Raw genomic sequence first — 24038 nt, forward strand, 5'->3', positions numbered from 1 at the left:
TAGCTCCATGCAAAGACATCTTTATACTCCATGAGTAGCTCAAGATATGCTTTTTCTTCTTCGTGGGTAAGCAATGCACTGACAAAAATTGGTCGTGGCTCATCTGGAGTGCCAAGACCCAACTCTTTTAGATCGTCTACTGTGGACTGACCTCCATCTTCAAGTGTTTTCGGGGGGCCTCGGTCGTTTCCACTTCCTTATCTTGGCCTTCAGCTTCACAAACCGTGACATGATTGCAGGAGCAGCCGTTTCTTCATCTTACCCTTCATAATCGGACAATAGAGGGCTTTTATTTTGTGAGAACTACAGTGTGGCCTCGCACAGTAAGAGACTTCCCCACTTTTACCTCTAAAGTTGAGAAACGCTTCATTCGAGATGGTATGGTACTTCTGACCTCCTTCTCCAATTTGAATTCATCTTCCACCTTTATTGCATCCTTCCGACGCCATTGTTGTTTGGAATTGACTTTGCTTTTTCCAATCCGACTGAAGACAGATTTCTTGCATTGCGTGTCTTTTCCCAGTCTTTTGAAGACACTTCTTTTAGATGAATATTGTGTTGCATCTTTGCGCCTTCTAGCTAGCCGTTGAAGGATCGAACTTGACGATGGAGACTTTTTTCGTCCTTCAAACCTGTCAAATACCGAAGATTGTGGTTGGATCAAAGCAGGTTTAATACTGTCAAAGACAGATTCCATCCTGACTGGAAAAGTATTTTCTCCTTCACTTTCCTCCAATTCTTCAACTGCGATGTATTGTGTTGCTTGTATTGGTTTTCGTCGTGCTGTTATCCTAACCGGCTTAGATTTCGTGAATCCCAGGCCAACCTTTATCACAAAAACACGCTCTCCTTGCTTTTGGAGGTTTTGCTGAGTTTCGTTAAAGCCATAAACTTTTGCTTTTATGACCTTCCCCATAGGCTCTGGATTAGAAAAATCATATTTAGACTTCTCCATAAGCTTATAAGCAACCGGGTCAAAGCCTTCTTTTCTCGAGCTTGGCATTTCTGATGATTTCTCAAACCCTGGAAGCGGCATGCTGCTTACTTTTGAATCATTTATCTTTTGCACTGGCAAAGTCATTCTTTTAGAAATAACTTGTTTTCTTTCACCCTACTTTGGTACAGGTTTCGCTTTTGCTTCGTCGCCCCCACATTGTGCAAAAGGAGATTGACCTTTCTCACGCCTCGACATTGGAATATAGCGCAGCACTGGCGCTGTTAAGGTAGACTTGGCTACGTCCTCTTTCAAAGAGACCTTCTCATCCTTGTTTTCATCAATCTCTATGAACTCTGCTACGGCAAGTTTCTTCGAATGAAACTCCGCCTTGATTGGCTCTTGCTTGACAATGACACTCTTTCCTGTAGATGCAATCTCTGCTGACAATGACACTCTTTCCTGTAGATGCAATCCTGCTGCTCAATATAAAAACTTCGCATCGACAAAATTGGACTCAACTTCAGAGAATGGGTTCACATCTGCACTTACCTTTCTTTCACCATTTCTATAGTACTTGAGGCATTGATGCAAGGTTGACGCCACAACGCCATTTTCATTCATCCAGAGCCGCCCTAACAATAAGTTATAAGATGTCTTTGAGTCAATCACATGGAAGACTGTGGTTGCCATCATTTCCCCTATAGACAAATCAACTCTGATCACTCCCATGGCTCGTTGACCTCCTAAATTAAATCCTTGTATCATAAAGCGGCTTTCCGACAAATCCTCCCCCGTGATCTTCAATTTCTCCATAGTAGCCTTAGGCATGATATTGACCGCGGACCCTCCATCAATAAGAATGCGGTTGATCTTTTGCTTTCGAATATACCCACAAACAAATAGCGGTCTATTATGAGGTTTTAACCCCAACATAAGATCAGCATCTGTGAAAGTCAAGGCTGCGCTACACGCTGCACACAGATCAGGATGGTTGTCATAAATTCCTTGCTTAATATTTTCCTTAGATGTATAATGAGTAGGATTTTCTATGGCGCGTGCAAGAGCAAATCGCATTTCTTCTGGGAGGGAAAGAGCTTGTCGCCATCCCATGCATGAAGGAACTGTTTCCAGCAATGCAAGAATTTTGGCATCTCTCACAGGATCATTCCCATGATTGAGACTTTCTTTGGGAAGATGACTTTGTCCATCTCGTTCCTTTTCTTCTTCCACCACGTCACAGGTCACCATATTAACTAAAACTTTGTTGAAATATTCTTTAGGAAAGAATTCGATTAAGGTGATGGGCATTCGTGCTTCCTGTTCAAGAAGATCAATAGGTAAGACATCATATTTTCTAATTGGTTTTGTCTCCTTCTTCACCTTAGAGCGTCTGGGATGTTTCTTCTTTTGTTGTCTTTTTCTTTGTCGAAGAGGTTGTGACTTTGGCATCACCTTCTTTTTCTTCTTCCTTCTTGTGACTAGAGTCCAGCCTTCTTCTTCTTCATGAGGCATGGGAACCAAATCTGAATACTCATGATGCGATGTGCATGACAAATTCACCACTTCCACCATAACTGGCTCCAGGCTTCCAAACTGAATGAGTCTTATTTGCTTCACCTGGTTGTTGGATGGGAAGGCTTCCCAAGTGACTGAAGCATGATTTGATTCCACCATATCATCAAGATCTAGAACAATCTTCCCGTTATTGGCAAGTTGCATGATCTTCTCCTTCCGTGTAATGCACTTCTCGATAGGATGAATTACCAAACGGTGGTAACGACAATAGTTCAGATCAGATGTTCTCCCCGCCTCTTCTGGTCGCTTGGACTCGGGCAATTCTATAATCCTCTTCTCGAGCAAATCCTCCAACATTCCCGCCAAGTCAGAATCTGGGAAGGGATACTTCTTAGCTTGCAATTCTTTCAACGTGAGTCTATCTGTCTTACCATTCTTGGCAAATGACCATTTCTTTTGCTCATTTTTTAGTTTTAGAGATATCTTCACCGGAGCAGATGTAGTGGTGATTGTAAATGACTCCTTTACAGAACTCTTGAAAGCTTATTAGTCTTCTTGAAGTCCTTCTTCTCCTTCTTGTACTCTGGAGAACTTCCTTCACGGTTGGTGATAGTAAGCTCCATATCATGGGCCCTTGTTGCCAATTCGTGAAAAGATTTTGGTTTTATACCGTGCCGAATGTACAAGAGATCCCATTTCATACCTTGAATGCACAACTCCACATCGGAAGTCTCTGACAAGCGATCCTTGCACTCCAGACTCAGAGCACGCCATCGGTTGATGTAATCAACTACAAGCTCGTCTTTACATTGTTTACTCTGTCATGCTTACTATGCGACGCGTACTGTAAAACTTGTTCATGAACTCTTCCTCCATCTGGTTCCAACTGCTGATGGATTCTGGTGAAAGATCTGTGTACCAATAAAAGGTGATTTCTCTTAAGGGAACGAACAAATTGCTTAACAAGCAAATCTCTCGTGGTCTCAGCATTGTTGCAAGTCTCCACAAAATGTGCTATATGATGCTTAGGGTATCCTCTGCCATCAAATTGTTGAAATTTTGGAGGTTGATAGCTACTTGGCATTTTCATCTTGCAATCCGCTGGGTATATGGCTTTACATAACGACGATTGCCATGAGAATCTCCAACCAATTGTATTTTGAGCACACTGGCTATCATATCCTGGATTCTTTCAACACTTATTGTTCTGGCTTTTCAAACTTCGAGCTATGTTTGGACCCGCGGCTTCGATTGTTTTCGGCATCCGAATCAGTTTTACTAGGGCGTTTTTCAAGCTTCTTCTGCAAGGCAGCAATCTGGACATCTTTTTCTTCTCCATCCTTCATCATCCTTTGGATGCAATTCTTCATCTCGACCAATTGGTATTCAATTGTTTTGGCTTCATGTACCATGACAGTAGCAACGTCGGGTTCTTGAATTGCTTTGAACAGATGCAGAATTGACGGATGTAATGATGAGGAGAAACCACTGTTACAATCATCATCATCGTCGGGCACGTTCATTGGTTCAAAGAGGGGATTCGAGGAGAACCCTTCGAGCAGTGCATCATCTGGCTTCTCATGTGTGAAAGGATTTACATTTAGTACAACAACTTCACACGCTCCAAGGAAAAGTGGCGCCATGGATGATTCTGAAGTGGATGAAAGACTTGGTTTAGTGCGCAATTTAGTAAGTATAAATGTCGCTCGCAAGTTGGAAGCAGCACTCCTGATAGCAGCCTTCTTCGTACCCCTAGTATGGAAACCAAGGGTTACATCATCAATAAAATCACCCAGAGTCATGGATTTTCGCTGGAATTGATCAGGGTTCTCCACATCTAGATGAGAGATTTTCTTTGGTGCCATTGCTTGGAAAAGATTTGAACTTTGTTTGGAAAAAGAGATGAGTGGTAGAGATGTCCCACCGAGCGTGCCAAAAATTTGTAAACACAAATTTTAGATGTCTGCAAAATAGAATCAAAAGATGTGAACAAATGATAATTTTATTAATATAAAATTATGAGTACAATCTCTAATATAAATATCCACTGATTCATCTCCACGAATGATTTTATTTTCTTGAATGAGGGCCTCCGGCTTATCTCTTCAAGTATGGTTTTTAGAATAGAACGGCTTTGATGCTTGTTGTTCTTCTTCTAGGTTGGATGATTGGATTTGATTTGAATGCGTAGACTGGGAGAGTTTCTGAACTCTGGAGCAGCTTTTTCTCTCTCTTTTCTACTCTTCTCTTTTTTTTCCCCTGACAAATGAGGGAGAGCTCTCTATTTATAGAGTTAGGAGAACCCTAGGGTTTCCACTTGACCTGCCTCTTGGGCCTCATAGACATAACAGTCCAACTTTCATTTAATGAGTCCAAGACTCAATAATAAATGATTTAATTAAAATAGGCCACGTTTAATAGTGAGCCCAAATTAATTAATTTAGATGATCATTTATTAACAAAAGTCAACATTTGACTTTAATGTGTGATGTGGCATAAAATAAAAATTTTATGCCTACAGACTCCCAATCCTAAGAACTAAGCTTCTTGATTGGGCACCTCCTTGGACTCTTCATGGATCCCCATCTATTTTAGCCATGAGCCTTCTCTTATTGGGCTCGTCTTTGGATTACATAAGTATCAAAATAATTTAAACAATCTCTAAATTAAAATAAATTACAAGATTACTTAACAATACATAGATCATATTTAAATTACAAAAATAAATCACGATTCGCAAATCTTATTTTCTAACTTAAATTTTGGGACATACTAGTAATTTATAGCAATTATATCAAATATAAAAATTGCCACATAAAATATCACATATTATACTTGCCAATAATCAAAATATTCTTAATTAAAGCAAGAGGATAAAATATTTAAGCTAGTACACCTAACTACCTAAAATATTGTATCCTAGTAAATCTAGCCAATTAATTTTTAATTACATTAAAGAATAAAATTATGGAATTATATTCGACCTAGTCAAAATAACATAACTGGAATTTGCTTGATATTCTCAAAAATGTGTTTGACAAAAATTTTAAATTTTTTTTTGTAAATAGTTGGGCAGCATAACTGTGACTGACCAAGGATGCCCGGCCATCTAGAGATAAAAGTTATTCGAATAAAATCCAAGATCTAATCCATTTCGAATTGAAAATTCAAATCGGATTTGAAATATGTTTGGATTGGATTCAGATTGAGTATTTTGAAAAATTAGATTTTGGGATCGGATTGGATTGAGGATACTTGGATCTGGATTGGGCTTAAGTGCTTATTCGATTTTTTTTTTTTAAAAAGCCTAGTCTATAGCTAAGTAGGCGTAACACTTCAACCTTTCCTCTGAAACCCTTACATCACTTAATTCCTCATTTCCTAAACCTACTAGGCTGTTGGTTGTACTTAATTTATTTCATCGAAAAACTAGAGTTGTAAAAAATTGAATTTTTGGATCGGATCCAATCTAGAGTATAAAAAATCGGATTGGATTGGATCAAAAATTCAAACTCTAATTGGTTTGGATTCGGATTGTAAAATTGAAATCCAAATTTTATTCGTATCGAATTGGATTAGGCCCTAATCCAAAGCGTACACCGAACTTTCACCCCTATGCCCAGCCATGCTGCTGCTACTCCCAGTTACCTTGTCCGCCAGCCCCTCCCAGCAGATCACTGGAGCAACCACCATAGCCCACCTGTTAGGGGTTCTGCCACCCAGCCATGGCTGCTCTTCTTCCTCCCTCCTTAAATTTTTATTTTTGTTTTGTGGGAAAGAAAGTAAATTTACAACTTCTTGCAAAAATAGTTTAGTGATCTAACTGAATTAAACATAAACTCCTTTATGCCTAATTGAGAAATTAATTTTTAGGGCTATTCACGTAAACTAATCTCTAATTCATACAAAATTCTTGTCATATGAATTAATTTGTCATACATAAACAATTGTAAATATTAAAAAACAGATTAATTATATGAATATAATTTTGAAATTATTTTAAAATATCTATTTTAATTAATTTTAGGGTTATTCACATAAATTGATCTCTAATTCGTACAAAACTCTTTTCATATGAATTAATTTGTTAGACATAAATAATTTTAATATGAAAAATCAGATTAATTATATGAATATAATTTTCGGAAAAAAATTCGAAAATTAGAGATCTAAAATTAAAATTTCGAATTTCAAAAATTAAGGTTGAATTTTCAAAAACATTCGGCCATTTTCTAATTTTCAAATTTTGGTTTCGAAATTAGGGTCGAATTTTTAAATTGTTTTTGGCCATTTTAGATTGAGAAATTAAGCAATTGAATCTCTATTTAATTAATTTCAATCAAATTATTCAATCCATAATTCAATTCCTCCCCTTAATGAAATTAAAATCAGCCATGAATGACATCAAAATAAATCATACTATAACGACCAAAAAACTATATGCAAGGTGCTAAACTGATACCATTGTAGGATTATAAGTACTATAAGTTGAATTTCATGAATCTAATCATAAGCACTTAAAACAGGATCTCGTGCGTATATAATTAAGGTTCACATAATAATTTAGAAATAACCTTTGAGGCGTGGATTCCACAAATGCTCGTTGTGATTCCTCTATTTGGTCCACCAATCCGGATTAACACTCCACCAATATTAGTTGGAAGGAATAAAAACTCTTCTTTTCTTGGAGTAAATATTACGTAAATTTTGAGTGAGAGAGAAGAGCGAAAAAGTTGAGAGATAATGTATCTTCTATTTTTTTATTACTTCACTAATTATAGGAATAATTAGTTAAGTAATGCCACCTATTACTCCCTCTTGGCCGGGATTTCGTTTGTGGATCCAAATTTAATGTATGGCCTTGTAGGATCCATTTAAATGTTTTTGGATTATTATTTACTAATCCAAAGGTCTTTAGCATTCTCTAGCAAGACGTAAAGATGACTCAATTAAATAAATTATTATCTCCATAATATTATCCATATTATATTTAGTAATTGCAATAGAGTCGAGACATAATTCTTTCAAAATACTTCCTCCGTTTCACAATAAGTGGAATACTTTCCTTATTTGGAATAATCACAACAAGTGAAACCAAGCTCCAAATGGTAAAAAAAAAAAGTTCACTTTTATTACAAATATACCACTTAAAAGTAAAAGGAGACCACAACTTCAATACTTCTTCACTCTACTTTATGGTGGTCCCAACTTTCTCTCTCTAAATTCCTTGGTAACTCCCTACTTTCTCTATGTTTCACTTAAGCTTTGTTTGATAGGGCGTAAAATATTTTCAGTGTAATATGATTTTCATGGAAAACAATTTACAATGGCAAACACAATTCTAAAATTAGTTTTTTTTTTTTGTTTGGTTCCGTGTAAGAAAAATGATGAAATGAAAGGGAAAGTAAGGAGGGTAGGAAGAGAAATGTACAAAAGAGATAAGGAAAACAATTTTCCCTTCATTTTGAAGGAAAAATGATTTTCCATTATTGGGAGATTAATTTTACCCAAGAGAAAATGGTTTTACATTTTTTTTGCCAACCAGACAATGTAAAACTAAAAATAGAGGAAAACAGTTTTCCACGAAAACTTTTTACGCTCTACCAAATGGAGCCTTATTGTGAAACGGAGGAAGTATAAGTAGAATATTTTAGGAATTTAGTTGGAGAAAACATACTAGTAACCTTTCCTAGAAAATTCTAGTTTTCACAAAATGGACGAAGATATTATCCTAGGTCCCCAAAATTACTAGAACTTCGCATGGAAAGTTTTAGCTCCCTCCGTCAGAGAAAGATATAGCAAATGGAAATATTCATGAACATACACCCATACACCATAAGGAAAAAAATCCACTAAATGGAATCGCACGCTGTACCTCGAATCAACATCTTTGCTTGCATAAATCAACAAATTGAACTCAACAAATTCAACAACGTCAATGACAACCAAATCCATTGACTTCAAAATGGGAAAAATAAGAATCCATACAAAATCAGAAGCATTGAATACACAAGTACAGTACACGAGCAGGCATATCTGCATTCACTTGAGGGATTCAGAGCTTCTATTTACGTTGCTCCATCAATGTTTACCTGCACACAACTTCATGAATAAAATATGCAAGTATTAACTATATAGTGCATAATAATTTTCTAAGAGCTATGCAACATGTATAAGAAGCGGAGTAAAAAAGATTGTCAGCAGAATCATTCATAATACCTTAAAGGTGTGTAATTAACAAATAAATTCTTATATGTGAATGAGTTGAGTTTAGTAAGCACATCTACAATATGCACATTTTCAGCAGCATAAAGAAAATTTGACGAACAATAAGAGTATGTTTGGATAGGAGTATTTGCAAGAAAAACACAAAGAATTCATTTCCATCATTTGGATATATTATGGAAGTCAAGAGAATTGGAATGACTCATTTTCTTTTACTTTTAATCATTTGCTTCCAATTCTGGAAAATTTTGGAATGGAAAATATGCTTAATCTCCCCTGCCTTGATTTCTTTCAATCCTCTCCTCTCACTTTCACTTCCACTTTCTAATTTTTCTGTATTTAAGTTTACTATTCGATTTCCCACAAAAGATTTATTTTTATAAGATTCATATTAGTCGACTCCAAATCATTATTTTGAGACTAAGGCTTTATGATGTTGTCTTCCTTTCCAAACAAGGTGTCATGTTAGTCCAAGCTTAATCAACCTCAAGATGAATATACTAATAACTTGAAAAAGACTAAGAGGGTGTTTGGTATGGAAAATTTTGATGTAGGAAACGGATTCAAATAAGTGTTTTCATTTCTAATTGTTTGGTATGAGTGTTAAGTAACAAATACCGTTTCCAAGGGGAAACATAATCCCTCCATTTGTTACCTTTATCAAACTAGTGGAAACAAATCACGTTTCCTTCCTCAATCATAACCCTCTCAATTGTTTCCATTCCACTAAGATACCAAACAACAATTAAAGGTAACGGTTATTATTTTCATTTCCCCTCCTTGTCCAACTTCTTTCCATTCCGTTTACGTTTTCTATACCAAACACCCTCTAAGACTATATTTGGTTCAAGTCATAAAATCGAAAGTAAAGAAATCAAATAGGGGAGTAGAATAGTGACAAATTTTATTATTTTTGTTCGATGTTTGGTTCAAACTTTAGAATAGAAAAGGAAAGGAAACCATTACCACCAACAAATAGATTGCTACTAGAGGGGAAAGGGAAGGTAACAGATTGTGGAAACACATTACCATTAAGGGAATGTTTGGTAGAAATAGAGGAATGGAATCAAGTAAACAGGTGGTATTGTAACAAAAAATGTTACTTTTGTTGGGTGTTTGATTCAATGGAAAAGAATCACTTGTAAGGGAATGAAAAATATTTTGCTACTCCTCTAATTTGAAGGGTAACATTTTGGAGGTTTGGGTTGGTTTTAAGTAAGGGCGATGATTAACACACTATCCAAACCAAATAAGGAGTGCATCCATCATACATTCTGGGGTACAATGTGCATGGTACATCCAAAGCTATTTTTTGCTCATTTGAAACTCTACCTATTATGTGATTATTTTCATTTGGAGGTTTTGAATGAGAAATGAACAAAGAAATAGCCTTGGGTGTACTATGAGCATGATACACCCGAATGTATGATAAAAATTCTCAACAAGGAGTAATGGATTCAGATTATTGAATTAGTTTTCAGGCCTTAAAAGCTCAACAAAACAAGGTCAAAACAATGGTAAGTGGTTGAAGCAAATAAGACAAAAGAGAAAGATACTTGATTCCATTTCTTCAAGTCAAAAAATATTGAACAAGACATCCTCTAAACTGTAACCCAATTGTTATTAAAGAAAAGATATGCATTGGTAATTTCACTTTTATGGATTTCATCCTACTTATTCTCTATTATTTACTAATATGTTAATTCGCTATTTAGAATTTAAACATACTTGTGCAACGAACTTCATACACAAAATGTTAAGACTAAATAAAAAACCAACCTAATGTTTAGAATGTACAGAAAAAAAAAAATCATAATAGGACAAGATAACCCTTATCACATGTTTTCGTATCCAACATAAAGCTCCACAGCTTCTCATAGGACAATATAAGCACAAGTATAAAATCTTCCTCGTCACACCCATTGAGTAACAGTTGAGACATATATTACCCGGAATTTATGCCTTAAATTGCTCAAATAATTGCACTTTTACTTATTAATAGATCAATAGATGTTAACAAGCCACCTATATAAATTGAAGTATATTTTGTCGTTTGTATCAATTCTATTGCTCACACATCAGCGTAGCATTAGAACCTTAAGTTTTTAAACATAACAAATCCAAAAAGAATCAACTTGATACGAATTTCAAGCTGAGGGGATATAATTGACTTATATCAACAATAATTAAGCCAACAATTTCACCTAAATAACAGGTCTGATATTAAATTTTTAAGTGTCTAAAACATCGAATAATACATGTTGGGTATCAGGGGTGAGGTAATGATTTCCGTTTCTTCAGAATAACTAATTCAACCTAATGATTGCACTCTTAAACCTTGTGGTAATAGACTAAGTCAGACTCCTCAATCTCATACATTAGTGTTCCCTTTTCATAAACGAACAAAACACCCAATAAATATGACAACTATTATTACTCTTCCTTCTATTTAATTCCTATCCTTATTCACCATATAAGTCAATCCAACCATGTCAATTAGCCTGAAACAACCAACTGTTTAAAACATTATATATACTTTGATCAAAGGCTTAAACAGATACATAACCTGACAACGCAATCTTTCACCCACTTTTTCAATTTCTACAACATCAAACTCTAACTAGTCATCATGAGTTTATCATATATACCATTTATTTTTCACTCCACATCAACATTCCTAAATTTGACAATAACATGCAAAATTGGCATTGATTCCACCACAGATTGTTTGATTTTGTGGCTAGCTTAGTTGGTTAAAATGTTTTAAAGTGGTACTCAAGACACGTGGTCAAATCTCATCTACATCTTTTGGACACAAAAAACATATTGTTTAGTTTTAGTGGTATTTTAGTTAGCTTATGATGAACTCTTCGAGTTACAAAAAAACAAAAACTCTAACTCTACTATAATGAACAAACTAAGTAGACCTCTTAAAAATTTTGTAAAAAAAAAAAGAAATTGTATAATTTTAGGGGTATTTCCTCTATTATTTTGTTATTTTTTAATCGTCATTTCTTTTTGATAAACCTACAATAAGAAGTGCAATTTGAAAACTGCCATGTACTTGTTTTAGAAATCTATATTTTTTACCTAACAAGCCTTGAGAAGTTTGATAAGTAATGATCTGATTGTCCAATTTTTTTATCAGTGTACTTTTAGCTCAACCTAACTTTGACAATAATGAGCAGATTTTGAGTTGGACTCTACGATAATGAACAAACTAACTAGACCTCTTCGACTCACAGCGTTGCATTCCCTTCATGCATCTCGTGACTATCATTTTAAGTCTTAACAACTAATAACAAGTACTTGTACTTAGCTACAGCGACAATAAGTTTCTCTAACCAACCCCCTTCCAAGAAACAGATGCCACATTGATAAGCTAATGCTACTTCTTGCTTGGGAAGGTCCAACACCTCCCTTTCTCCTCACATATCTCCGGCGTGGCCCCACACTTCTTTGCTTAGCAAATTAGTTCTCGACGACATATTGGTTTCGCAAAGTCAAACTCACACAAGCACTTTAAAGATTTATTAGCTAGTTGCTAAGAATTTTAGATAATTGCTAGCGAGTCCTTTTTGGAAAACCATTAAAGATGCTCTAACCCTAAATACATTTTAGATTACTTATAATTTTTGAGGTTCTTTAATAATATAGTAAGCATTACTTATAATCACTGAACTTACTTATATCTCTCATTGATATCATATGTTTCCTTTGGGTTATCTGAAAGGTTAGTTATTAAAATACTAAACGTTACCGTTTTTGAGGTTACTTTTATAATTTTAAGTGGTTACATATAATGTTTTTTGTTTTGAAGGAAATATTACAAATATCTTAAAATAATTTGATTGTCTTTCACGAGCGTGACCACGTGATTGTTAATCAAGTGGCCAATAATTGCAGTTTTTCTAACTTCATCTCAAGGACTAACCCAGCCCCTCATACCCATTTTGACAAATTTAGGGTAGATGGTTAATTGTGTGCTTTGATATTATTCATCAAAAGTAGAGTATTTATACAAAACCTAAGGTAACATAAGATAAGAAATAATCTTCCTAAAAGATATAAGTAAATAATATCTTAACATAAGTATATTATTCTCTTAATAATATCAATATGGAAAATATATCATATAAATATATTTTTCGATATATCATATCTCTAACACATTCCCTCCCCCCTTTTCCAAAGGCTGACCTATTGCTTGCATGAGGATTGAACCTCATATTGAGTGCTTGATAGTCGAGGTGCGGAACCACTGCTCTTCCAACACTCCCTCTAGCAACCCAGTACATGACTATGTCCCATCTTTTTTTTTTTTTTGGGTTTTGGCCCGCCTATCTAAAGTTGAGAGCCTAATGCACATTAGTAAAAGGACTTGAGTGTGGAATCTCAAATTCGACAAATGGAACTCCTACTCTCCTAACACTTGAGTCTTGACTAAGCTATGCTAGGTGAATATGTGCCGGATTACTCTTAGCCAATGTTCCACGCAAATTTGATTAATAATGGATAGGCTTTAGATAGATTTTGTTGAACTTTGGGCGTGAGCCTATCTTTGTTTAAACTTTTTTATATATCATCATTTAATTTTATTATTTACGACACTTCGACTTTTATACTATTTTATGATGTTGCTTAATTTGTCTCTAGGTATTTATTCAAAAATTTATCGTTTTTTATGCTTTATCTCTATTATATAAGTCAAGGGAGGAGGTATGGTGTCCTCTTTTGAAGTGACTAAAATATTCTTAATGATCTAATTAATGGAATAAAAAAAATTACAAAAGCAAATCATTTAAAAATTCTCATTCCAACTTGCCATTTAAAACAAGTTTAAAATGGTATATGCATCAAATACTTCAATCAAAAATTAAATGGACAAAATATTTATACCTTATAAAAAAATGGCATACATGATACTCTTTAATTCAGTTACACCAACTCATTATTTTTGTTCTTTCTGTTCAATATTCATTCACAAAAAATTAATATTAACAATCACTCACAACCTTTTTATTTTTTTACATTAGCGAATAAATATATCTAAATTCATCTAACTGTTGAATTTTTCACATTTAAGTTTAATCATAAATAAAGTACGAATGGAGTATCTAATAAAATAACAAATTTTGAAAATAACGCACGCATCGCGTGCATATGAAGACTAGTACTAATATAAATCAAAGATACTATTATTAATTAAAAAGTTGTATTTAAAAAAAAAAAAAAAAAAATTCACAATAGAAGGCCCAATTATTATCCATTTTCTATTATAAGTCTTAATTTTGAATTATTGCTTTCAATCCCAAGTTTACTATCTTGTGGTTTTCATAGGTCCTAAGTTACTTATAACCAGTTTAGAAGGTAAGATTTTTAAATATTTATCATATTCGAACACTTCCAGCAAGTGACATAGACCTGTAAATTGGGACCAAATTAAAAAACATTTACCTTCTAATCCATTTATAAGTAAGTCAAGACCTATAAAAATCACAATATGGTAAACTTGGGACTTTGAGAGAATAATCCATAGTGAGGACTTATAAAAAAAATGGATAATAATTGGACCCTCTCTTGTGAATTTTTCCAAACAAAAAACTAATGCGTTGTCAAACAATCAACAAGCAGAAGACAAAGAGTATATAACAATGCAAAATTAGCCCCTTTTAGTAATGTATTTGCTTTTTCTTGGATAGGAGCCCATCTTGATTTTCTATCTATCCTATACATAACGAAGATCGTCATTTGAGTTTTTTACTATACCTCATATAGATCAATCGTTTAATTTAGGGTGTGAGTCCATCTTTTCTTTCCTTTCGCTCGCATACATAACAAGCAATCGGACTTGTGTGGACCTGATTTACACTAAATTTAGTGTGCACTAAGTTCACGCAAGTGAATCGGGACACACACTACAAAGAAACCCACTATATCACAGACAAATACACTATATAAGATAGAAATACACTATATCACAAACAAATACATTATAAAACAAATAAACATATCACAGAAAAACACACTATACCACGTACAAACACATTATATCGAAATTGACATTATTATCTTAATATTCTATAATATGTTCAATTCTACAATCAACTATAATACACATAACCACATTATATAACAAATAGCTACAAAAAGAAATACACTATATCACAAATAAATAAATATTATCACAAATAAACACACTAACACATAATCATATTATACCACACACAAACACACTATATCGAAACCGACAATATTATCCTAATCTTTTATAATAGGTTCAATTGTATATTTTTAACTATTTCACAAACACTGAAAAATAGAATAAGAACTTGAAGCGGGAAAAATGAAGCAATTATGAGAATAAACTGAAAAATCAAGGAAATCTAAGGAGAGGGAAAGACAAAATAGTAAAAGTTCTAATCATTACAACTTATATAATATCTATTGGGTGCACACACCGGGTTCACACGATTTTTTTTTCATAACAAGAGCGGCCATTTTGACTGTTTCATTTTGGAAACCTATCATGTCACATAAATCCCAAAGTTGTAGCCAGTAAAACTTCTATAATTGAACTCCTTAAACTTCAGGAATTCTGATTCACTCCCATATATGGCATAATCAATCCATATGCATCTATTAACTAAGGGTCCGTTTGGTTGGAAATATTTTAGGCTTGGAAACGGATTGAGGTAACACACTCCCTTATTTTATGTTTGGTTGGGTTATCCATTTTTTTCACTCCCTTACTAGCCCAATTTTGATTCCCCCATCTTGAAACCCTCCTCCACCATTAGGAAACAAAAAGTAAGGGAGTCATTAGGCCAATGATTCCATTCCTACATCAAAACAAACAAGTGTCTAAAGTAACACATTCCATTTCCATTCCATCCTTTCATCCCATTCCATTCCCTTTCCATTCCTTATTTTGAACCAAACGACCCCTAAGCTCATTAACCTATTTAACGCGTCACTTCACTCAAGTTTAATATAGTACCTTTCATATGAGATCTTACCAGAAAATCTCAATAAATATTCAAAGCCTTACCATAGCAGCTCCTCTCCCTCTCCAAAGCAAATCCTAATTTTTTTTACAGTAAGGAGCTCCCCTGAATGATGAATGCTTTTGTCCATAATAAGCCACAAATTTTCTCTTATCTTAAACCTTCATGTTGTTTTCTACTACTCATATTGTGTTCTTATTTTCGTTTTGTTTTTCACCTTTTTGTCCTCTATTATCAATAATCCTCCATCCTTTGTGATCGTTTTTCCTCCCTTGGGTTACTTTACTCCCCCTTGTTGGGGTCTTGCTTCTTCATATTTATCATGATGGTTTTTTTTTTTTTGTGCGCTTGTTGTGTATAGATCTAGGGATGCGAATTTGGAAGCTTTGTCTCAGAAATTTGTGGAACTAGTAGAGCGTAGATGTAGGATGTTGATCTCCAGAACTAGTCATGTATTATCAATCTAAAGATGCCAATGGCACTCTAATGACAAATATGCAAGGACATCAAACAAGAAATCAAAGTTGATCACAAGAGATGCTAATATGTTTAGGGCTTTGTAATATTTGTATTGTTTTTCTAGTGATTTCATGGGATGATTGTAAGTCTCACAAGTTCTACTACCTAATGAAATCACCCTTCCCCTATTTCTCTAAAACATAATCCAAACCTTAACATTGGAAATCGAAATTGTATGTCAATTTATTGTTGGATGAGTTCACTTTTAATCAAAATGGCTCACTTTTAAGTCAAAATGAATCTTTTTTATGTAAAAAGGCATCACTTTTATACAAATTAAAAGGTAACTTGTTTTGTCTTCAATGAGTCTCTGTTTCTTTAGAAGCAACATTTAATTTAGAGTAAAAAAATATCCTTAGTATACAATAAATTGTTGAATATTTTGTTACATTAAATTTCATTAATCATAATCTTAAGTTTTCTTTAGTACTCCCTCCTTTTCTATTTTTTGTTTCAGGTTTCCTATAATATATTTTGATAAGTTGTTCCTATTGAAATATTACCTTAATAAGACAACAAAAAATAAGAAAAAAGTACCAAAATTTAACAAAGAGTACTAAAAAGTAAGAGGGTAGATTTTTAAAAAATAAGAGAGATTGCAAAAGGAGGTTATCTTAGGTTAAACAAAGTGAATACTTGCTAACTATTTATGCATTTCTAAATGGAATGTTTATAAAGCATTTATGAAGAGAAGACAAACTAGACTTATATCTTGAGGCTTTTTAGTTATTGTAACTAATTTGTGCATTTTTTTATTCATATGAGTCACAAAGACAATACAAAATACAAAAAAATGGAGGGGGAATTCGAAACTCTGACCTTACAACACTTCAATCTTAACCATAAAAAAACTAATATGAACTTGGTGCACACTAATTAGTGTGCACCCGATCCATATCACGTGAGTTTAGAATAGTGTATATTGATATGATATAGTGTATGTTAAAAACATATAGTATATATTAAAATGATATAGTGTACTTATGTATAATATAGTATATCTATTTTTGATATAGTGTATCTATTTTTGATATAGTATATGTTTCTGTAATGCGTTTAAGTAAATATTTTCCTATAGGATATAGAGTACCTAATTATAATATAGTATTCCTATAAGATATAGTGTACCTAGTTATGATATAGTGTACCTCTGTATGATATAGTGTACGTAGTTATGATATAGTGTATCTATTTTTGATATAGTGTACCTATGTATCATATAGTGTATCTATTTTTGATATAGTGTATAAGTGAGTATTTCTTAACCGGTCACGTGTCCGGACCTGGTCCACACTATTTTTAGTGTGAACCGGGTCCATACAAGACGGATTGTAACCAATAAGCTAAGACTTGGTTAGCTAATTTGTGCATTTAGCTTGACTAATCTCTTTCTTAAACTACGTGTCCATTCCTAATGTTGTTGGACTTTGTTTCCAAAATATGATGGTATGCTCAAATAAGAATTGTCCATATACTTCTTGTTTCAATTCCTACTTGTTTTAGGAAGGGTTGGTTTCCTTTTCATGATCTACTTGTATTATAAGCTTGGTAGGATTGTATTTTGATTTCTTAAAGTCATTAGGACTCGTTTGTCATTTTTTCTAGGCTATTTGAGCAAGATTTTGCTGCTGTATACTTTTCGATTTAATTAAATGAAACTTAATAGCTAGTGTGAGACCTAATACACCTAGGAGGATCCAGTGAAGATAACTTGTGTTTCACTGCAATCCCGAGTTATTGGTTTTTCATAATGTAGTGTAATTGGTTTTAAAGATAATTGGAAAATGAAGAGAGGATTGACAATGCCTTTCAGGGACCATTTAGTTCGAGACTAGGAAATAAATGCAGTTTTGATATAGTTATGCTGGATATATTTTTGTTTAGAAAAAGGAGATTAGGAGGTGGTAGTGGTGGTGGAGCATCACCGGGCTGGTGGTTGAAGTGATTCATAGTGGTGGTGGAGCATTAGATGGCTGGTGGGAAAAGGTTTCCCATGTGGTAATTAAAACAGTGGTGACTAGAGGGTGTAGTAATTCTGATTGTTGCGATAGAGTCACTGATCTATTGATTAGTGCTATGTTTAGGAAAATAAGTTGAAATAGAGTTGAAAGTGATAAAGTAGTTGAAAAGAGTGGAATTGATAAAGTAGTTGAAAATTTCAACACCTTAAATTGAGATGATATACTTGATAATAACTCAATTTCAATCAATTTTTGAGCTTGAATTTTATTTAAGCTCTTACCTCAAACACGAGTATTTATTTTAAATTACTTAAACTTTTAGCATCTACTCAATTAAGGTGACTTAAATGTGTTGCTAAATAGAGTCTAAATGGGTGGTAGTTCAGGTTACCTCCAATAATAGATCTAGTGAGGCGGGGGAGCTGGACATGAATAGTAGGGTGCAAGGCAAGGGATCTTAGTTTCAAAAGGCACTAGGTGCATCAAGGTGCTAAAATAGTCTTAGAAGCTTATAACAAGGCAAGGCAAAAGGGATATCACATAGACAAGGTGCACCTTTGCATATTCAAAGAAAAAATTATGTTATCGAGTTTTAGTGCAAATTAATTGGGTTTATACTAGCACCTAAAAAGTATATATATTCTCAAGCACATTTTTTTTCTTCACATTTGTCATATATTCTTCTCAAATGAGCAAAATCTAAAATGTGCAAGTACAACACATGTACAAAATTGTGGGAGAGAACTAGGTTCTTTGAAGAGCATTATGGAAGCTTCGAAGTTTTTTAAGCTAAAATAAAAAAAATTGAAAATACATATAGCCAGCTATATCTAATTTTGACTGAATTGCAATTTAGGGTTTTTAAATTAGGGATTTCTTGTACCTAGGGCCTAAATCGAATCCAAATCACACAATTACGTGAGGGCCTTTTTTTGGATTGGAGTGTTAAAGCTCGATATATCTTAATTTGAAACTTTTTGGTCAAAATTATGTTTTTTGTAGATAAAAAGTTGCCAAATTCCTCACCATAGGTCATTGTGCTCCTGGCTTTTCAAATGTGTTTTCCTTAGCCCCCTAGACTCAGGTTCCACCTAGGCACATATGAAGCACACTTTTTAAAACTAATTAAACTATATGAATTACTTGATATAGTGTTTCCACAACTATTACTACGATTGCGATCGCATATGATATTCTAGTTTGAATACGATAGCTAAGAAAAAAACCCAAAGTCTGTGAAAGACATTGCACCTACAAGTGACATCAAACTCACTATATATTAGTCTCCTTCAAATATCTTTGCTCCATTCATTTGTTAAAATCAAATTTTAGTAACTTTAATGGCGTAATCCACATATAAATTTTTAAAGTTATTAATAAGATAATTCTAAACTCGTTTCAATTTGTGTTATCGAAAAACTAGCACTTTTTTATATTTTTTTAATGTATAATCAAACATATTTATGATAAAAAAAAGTCTTAGAGATATTCGCAAAGATTATTTCTTTAAAGATGTATTTGGAAGGAGTAAATGGACTTAATATTTATTATTTGGTTTTACAATTCTATAATAGTATAAAATTCAAAATATCTCCAGCATTTCAAAAAGGAAGTTTTATTTTAGCAAATGACTTGTGCGGGGATTAAAAATTTGTCTAATAAACTAGTTGGGGGAAAAATGGGTGTAATAACTAGTGTATATAACTGTATATATACCAGAAAGGCTTGTTTAGTTTCCCAATCTAAGATAGAACCCATGTTTCATGGAGCTATTTAACCAATCATCAAGAAGGTGAGGCTAGCCAACGGATGGCGAACATGTATTGCCAGGGCAAGTGTGAAAAATAGTGCAAACAAATGCAAATTTCAGAGAAGAAATTGGAGGGCATATGATATATTATTGGTTTGTAAATTCCAAGTAATATACCACAAATCCCATCTTCTCTGCACTACACTGTAAATTATTTTTGGTTGATAGGGTGAATTATCAACACCTGTTACCCACCCCTTCTCTCTCTACCCTTATTGTAAGATGACAAATTGACAATTGAGCAGAAAATATAAAATCAAAGACAACCAGCCGATTCTTGTTCACTATAATCCATGCATATCAATCACAAAGGACAAACGATTGGATAACTGTAAGCATTTTATCATTTTGATATCAGTAATCAAAGTTTATTTTAATGATTACGAAGAAAGAAAGCTAACCATTTATTTTGACAGTACCATAAATCTAGTACACGTCAATCTAAAAAGCAACGCAAGTACCTTTTCAAGCATCATAGTAACATATGAAGAAACACAAGTCCCGCAAATGGAAAGTTGAGAAAAAAACAATCAACCAAACTATGTAAATAGTGTATACCAAAGACATTTGTTTATTTTGGATTGGAAAAAATATATGGAACTTCCTATATATCCCTATTTTTTGGAATCTCAAAATATGGTTCATCTATTCCAAAATTATACAAATGTTAATATGATATGCTACTATTTCAATTCATTCTCATAATTTAAGGAATATTCAACACACATAAATTCAATATTTATAATTGACACACACATACACTCACATATCTAACACATTTTTCTAAACCCCCTCATTTTTATCCAAAATTTCTTCCCAAAATCCTTTCTTATATAAACTTGTAATAGATACGAATATGTTATAAAGAAATGAAAACATGCATTATTTAAAAGTTAAATGTATTAAGAAAAAGGACAGAGTTAATAGAGAACTTACAAACTGAATGGAAAAGCAGAATAATGGTGGATGATTGGAGGAAAAAGTCAGTTTTTTCCTTTCCCCTTCTGGTCTGATGGCCAGCCTCCGTCACCATAGCAAAGCTGCAACCCAGGTGGCTGAAACTGTTGGTGGTGGTGGTGGTGGTTGTGGTGATTTTCGACGGCAGGTGAAGCTGAAGGAACTGCTGCACTGCCGAGGAAGAAGGGCAAGCTGGATCCGTCTGTGGCGGAAAACCTTTGAAGGTAAGGCAACAAAGACGGTGAATTGGACTGAAGGGTCCCCCTATTATAGAAACCAGCGGCGAGGCCGGAAGTAGTACTAGTAGGAGATGAGGAAACGGTGAAGTTCAAGTTATAATCACTTGTACTTCCAGCACCAGCACCACCACAACCACTCGCCCGAGAAGCCGTGTTTGCGACTTGTATAAGGTGTTGGTCGGGCAAAAAGGGGAAATGTTGGTGGTGGTGGTGAAGCTGATCATGAGATTGATGATGATTTTCCGACCCCCCGAAGGAAGTAATCGTCATCACCGGGGGGAGTGATGATGTGTTGTGCCCGAGCTGGATTTGGCCTGCCCGAGAAGAGGATAGGCCCATAAGTCCCGTCCCAAAGTAATCCGCCATGGGAGATGTACTAGAGCCTGTTGACAACCATTGATTATTATTATTATTGTTGTTGTTGTTACTCTCTCCTCCTCTTGAGTGTTTGTGAAACAAACTCACTTCCGAACTCCCATGGTGATGTGGCGAAGGTGTCGAGCTTGCAGCAGCTGCATTGTTGCTCTCATTCAGATTGTTCATTCCTGCAGTTAATAACTGAGTGAAAGAAGTTGTTTGAGGCATAGAGCTCACATGTTGCTGATGATGCTGATGCTGATGCTGATGCTGATGCTGATGCTGATGATGTTGTTGTTCATCATGATGATTATTATGATGCTGATGCGAACCAACATTAACCCTGGACGGCTCACCATCTCTATCTTTCTCCTTCGCCATCCTCTCCCTCGCCCTCTCCCTCGCCTTAACCCTGATCTCTGACCGAGACAGCGACAAGCCGGATCCTTTACTCGTCTCCGAATTGTTACTAGTACTGCACCCTAATTTGGCAACCATCTGTTGTTGCTGGTTCTGGTTCTGGTTCTGGTTCTGACCAAAATTAGGATCAGCATCTAACTCCAAATCAGCTGAATCCACACCATTTCCACCACCTCTCCGCTCATCACTGAGCTGCCTGGGAGTTTCCGGTGGAAAACTCGCTGTATTTAAAGCCGGAAGCTCGTTAATAGCTTCCTGAGCAGCTTTAATCAACCACTCCACCGCTTTACTAGGTTGGTCATACCCCAACCTATCTTGAAGATCATAAAACTGTATAGCTGTAGTTACCGAAAGACGAACACGCCTATCCCTTGGACCTTTAGCCGTCCATACCTTGCTATGACGGTCCTTCCCTCCAGAAGCCCTGGAAACCCTAATTATCCTAGAAGAATGTTGCCATTGTCTCCCAAATCGATTACTACCCCCAACTATCATATCTCCTCCTATCCCTCCACTGTTACCATTTCCAGCTGCAGCGGCGGCCTCGATGGTGGACACAACCCCTCTCCTTTGATTAATCTCATCCAACTCATTTTCTTCGCCGTTGTCGTGCCCACCACCTCCACTACCTCCTCCTCCTGCTCCTATCTTCGAACAATCTATTCTACCATTGGCTGAGTTTACCCTAGAGTACTTGCAACTGGATTCAGGGCTTTCAATCTCGTCCACCTCCATACCATCCCACTTTCATAATAACCACAAAATAGATACTCAGCTTTTTTGCTTCTCCTTCTACTTACCCCCCTCTTTTCTCCTCAGCTGTCAGAAGTGTGAATAATAAAGTAAATACAATTTTTTTTTCAGTTTTTGAGTTTTTCTCTCTCTCTTTTTTTTTTTTTTTTTTCTTTTGATTTTTCAGGCTGTTATTATGTCCTATGCATTGATGACGATGTATCAGAGTTACTGTGGCTTTTTCTGCAACAAAGAGAGAGACATAAAATAAACAAAAATATAATATAATAGGCGTTTTTTTTCACGCTTGAATTCAGTAGTTTCTGCTGCTGAAACACTGTTACAGTAAGCCCTCTTGTCTCCCTGCAGTGATAATAATCAAAAGCAAAACTGAATCACTTCCATCAACACGGCAAGAAGTGCACAACGAACCATTATACACTCCAAAAAAAAAAAAAAAATTTAGAGCCTATGAAAAAAATTGACAGTAGTAACTAGTAAGTACAAATAATAATAATAATATATTTTTAATAAAAAAAATTGTATTAAAAGTAGCATCAGATGCTTAATAGTAATGTTGGTACATGTACTATAATAGAGTCTAAAAAAAGCATTAAACTCATTAAGCTTAGCTAGGCTAGTACATAAGCTAGTGAGTTGGAAGTTGAGATCTGCATTAGTTTATGGTTATTCACATACCTAAAACCAATACTTTTTTTTATGCTCTCGAAAAAGTTGAATAAAAAAAGCCTATTTTTTCTCTCTCTTTCTCTCTCATCCTGATCATCAAAGTGGAAAATTATATTAAGCTGTTTTTTCTTTTGGTTAAGATTTGAGCTGAGGTGAGTTGAGCGATTCGTTGAAATGGTGTTAACATTTCTTTGAAAATATATAATATATTATAGTAAAACTGACCTAATTTATAAAATCATTTACTACGGACAGTATTTTATTATATTGCTTGGAAATTTAGTGTAATTAGTAAGATTTATTACTTCTTTCTTTTTCTCTTGGATCTGTTGTCTTTACCTGCTTAACAAAATCAACAAAATGAAATCATGGTTCATAAATGGGAAGAATGAATTTCATTATTTTCCTCAACTATGGAAAGTTTTGGGCGAAGAAATAATACTTATGAGATTACCTGGTGAACATATTTCAGTTAATTCTGCTGTAACATGGTTTGATTGAAAGCCCAACAAAAAGAAATAGAAAAAAAGGAATTTGAGGATAGGGGAGAAAGAAAAAAAAAAAAGGGGGTACGGTTTGATATTTGATTTTTTTTTGTGCCAGCAGAAATATTATAATATAATTTTGAAATTGTCGAATAATTAGTGAACAATAAATATTTTGGAGGTT

The 24038-nt window shown here is 34.4% G+C and overlaps 1 protein-coding gene across 4 annotated transcripts; it reads right to left on the minus strand.

Moving 5' to 3' along the window:
- Window positions 1-8328: 8328 nt before the first annotated feature.
- On the minus strand, window positions 8329-23103 carry LOC104901261 (transcription factor TCP2). Of its 4 annotated transcripts, none has more exons than XR_007268671.2 (3): window positions 20911-23103; window positions 19191-19255; window positions 8329-8544 (listed from the first exon to the last, which is right to left on the minus strand). XR_007268671.2 is itself a non-coding variant. In XM_010688810.4 (2 exons), exon 1 carries the CDS (start codon window positions 22680-22682, stop codon window positions 20958-20960), a length of 1725 nt encoding a protein of 574 aa, XP_010687112.1. In that variant the 5' UTR covers window positions 22683-23103; the 3' UTR covers window positions 8329-8544; window positions 20911-20957. The 4 variants fall into 4 exon arrangements, 2 of the variants coding, with proteins under 2 accessions (XP_010687112.1, XP_010687111.1); XR_007268670.2 differs by having other exon boundaries at window positions 8329-8554; XM_010688810.4 differs by lacking the exon at window positions 19191-19255.
- Between the last annotated feature and the right edge of the window lie 935 nt (window positions 23104-24038).

This window comes from Beta vulgaris, chromosome 8, assembly GCF_026745355.1.
Source record: "Beta vulgaris subsp. vulgaris cultivar EL10 chromosome 8, EL10.2, whole genome shotgun sequence".
NCBI classification, from domain to species: domain Eukaryota; kingdom Viridiplantae; phylum Streptophyta; class Magnoliopsida; order Caryophyllales; family Amaranthaceae; genus Beta; species Beta vulgaris.

What these genes read in the sequence shown, in the direction of transcription:
- LOC104901261 (XM_010688810.4), bottom strand. Translation starts at nt 22,682, where the DNA reads ATGGAGGTGGACGAGATTGAAAGCCCTGAATCCAGTTGCAAGTACTCT.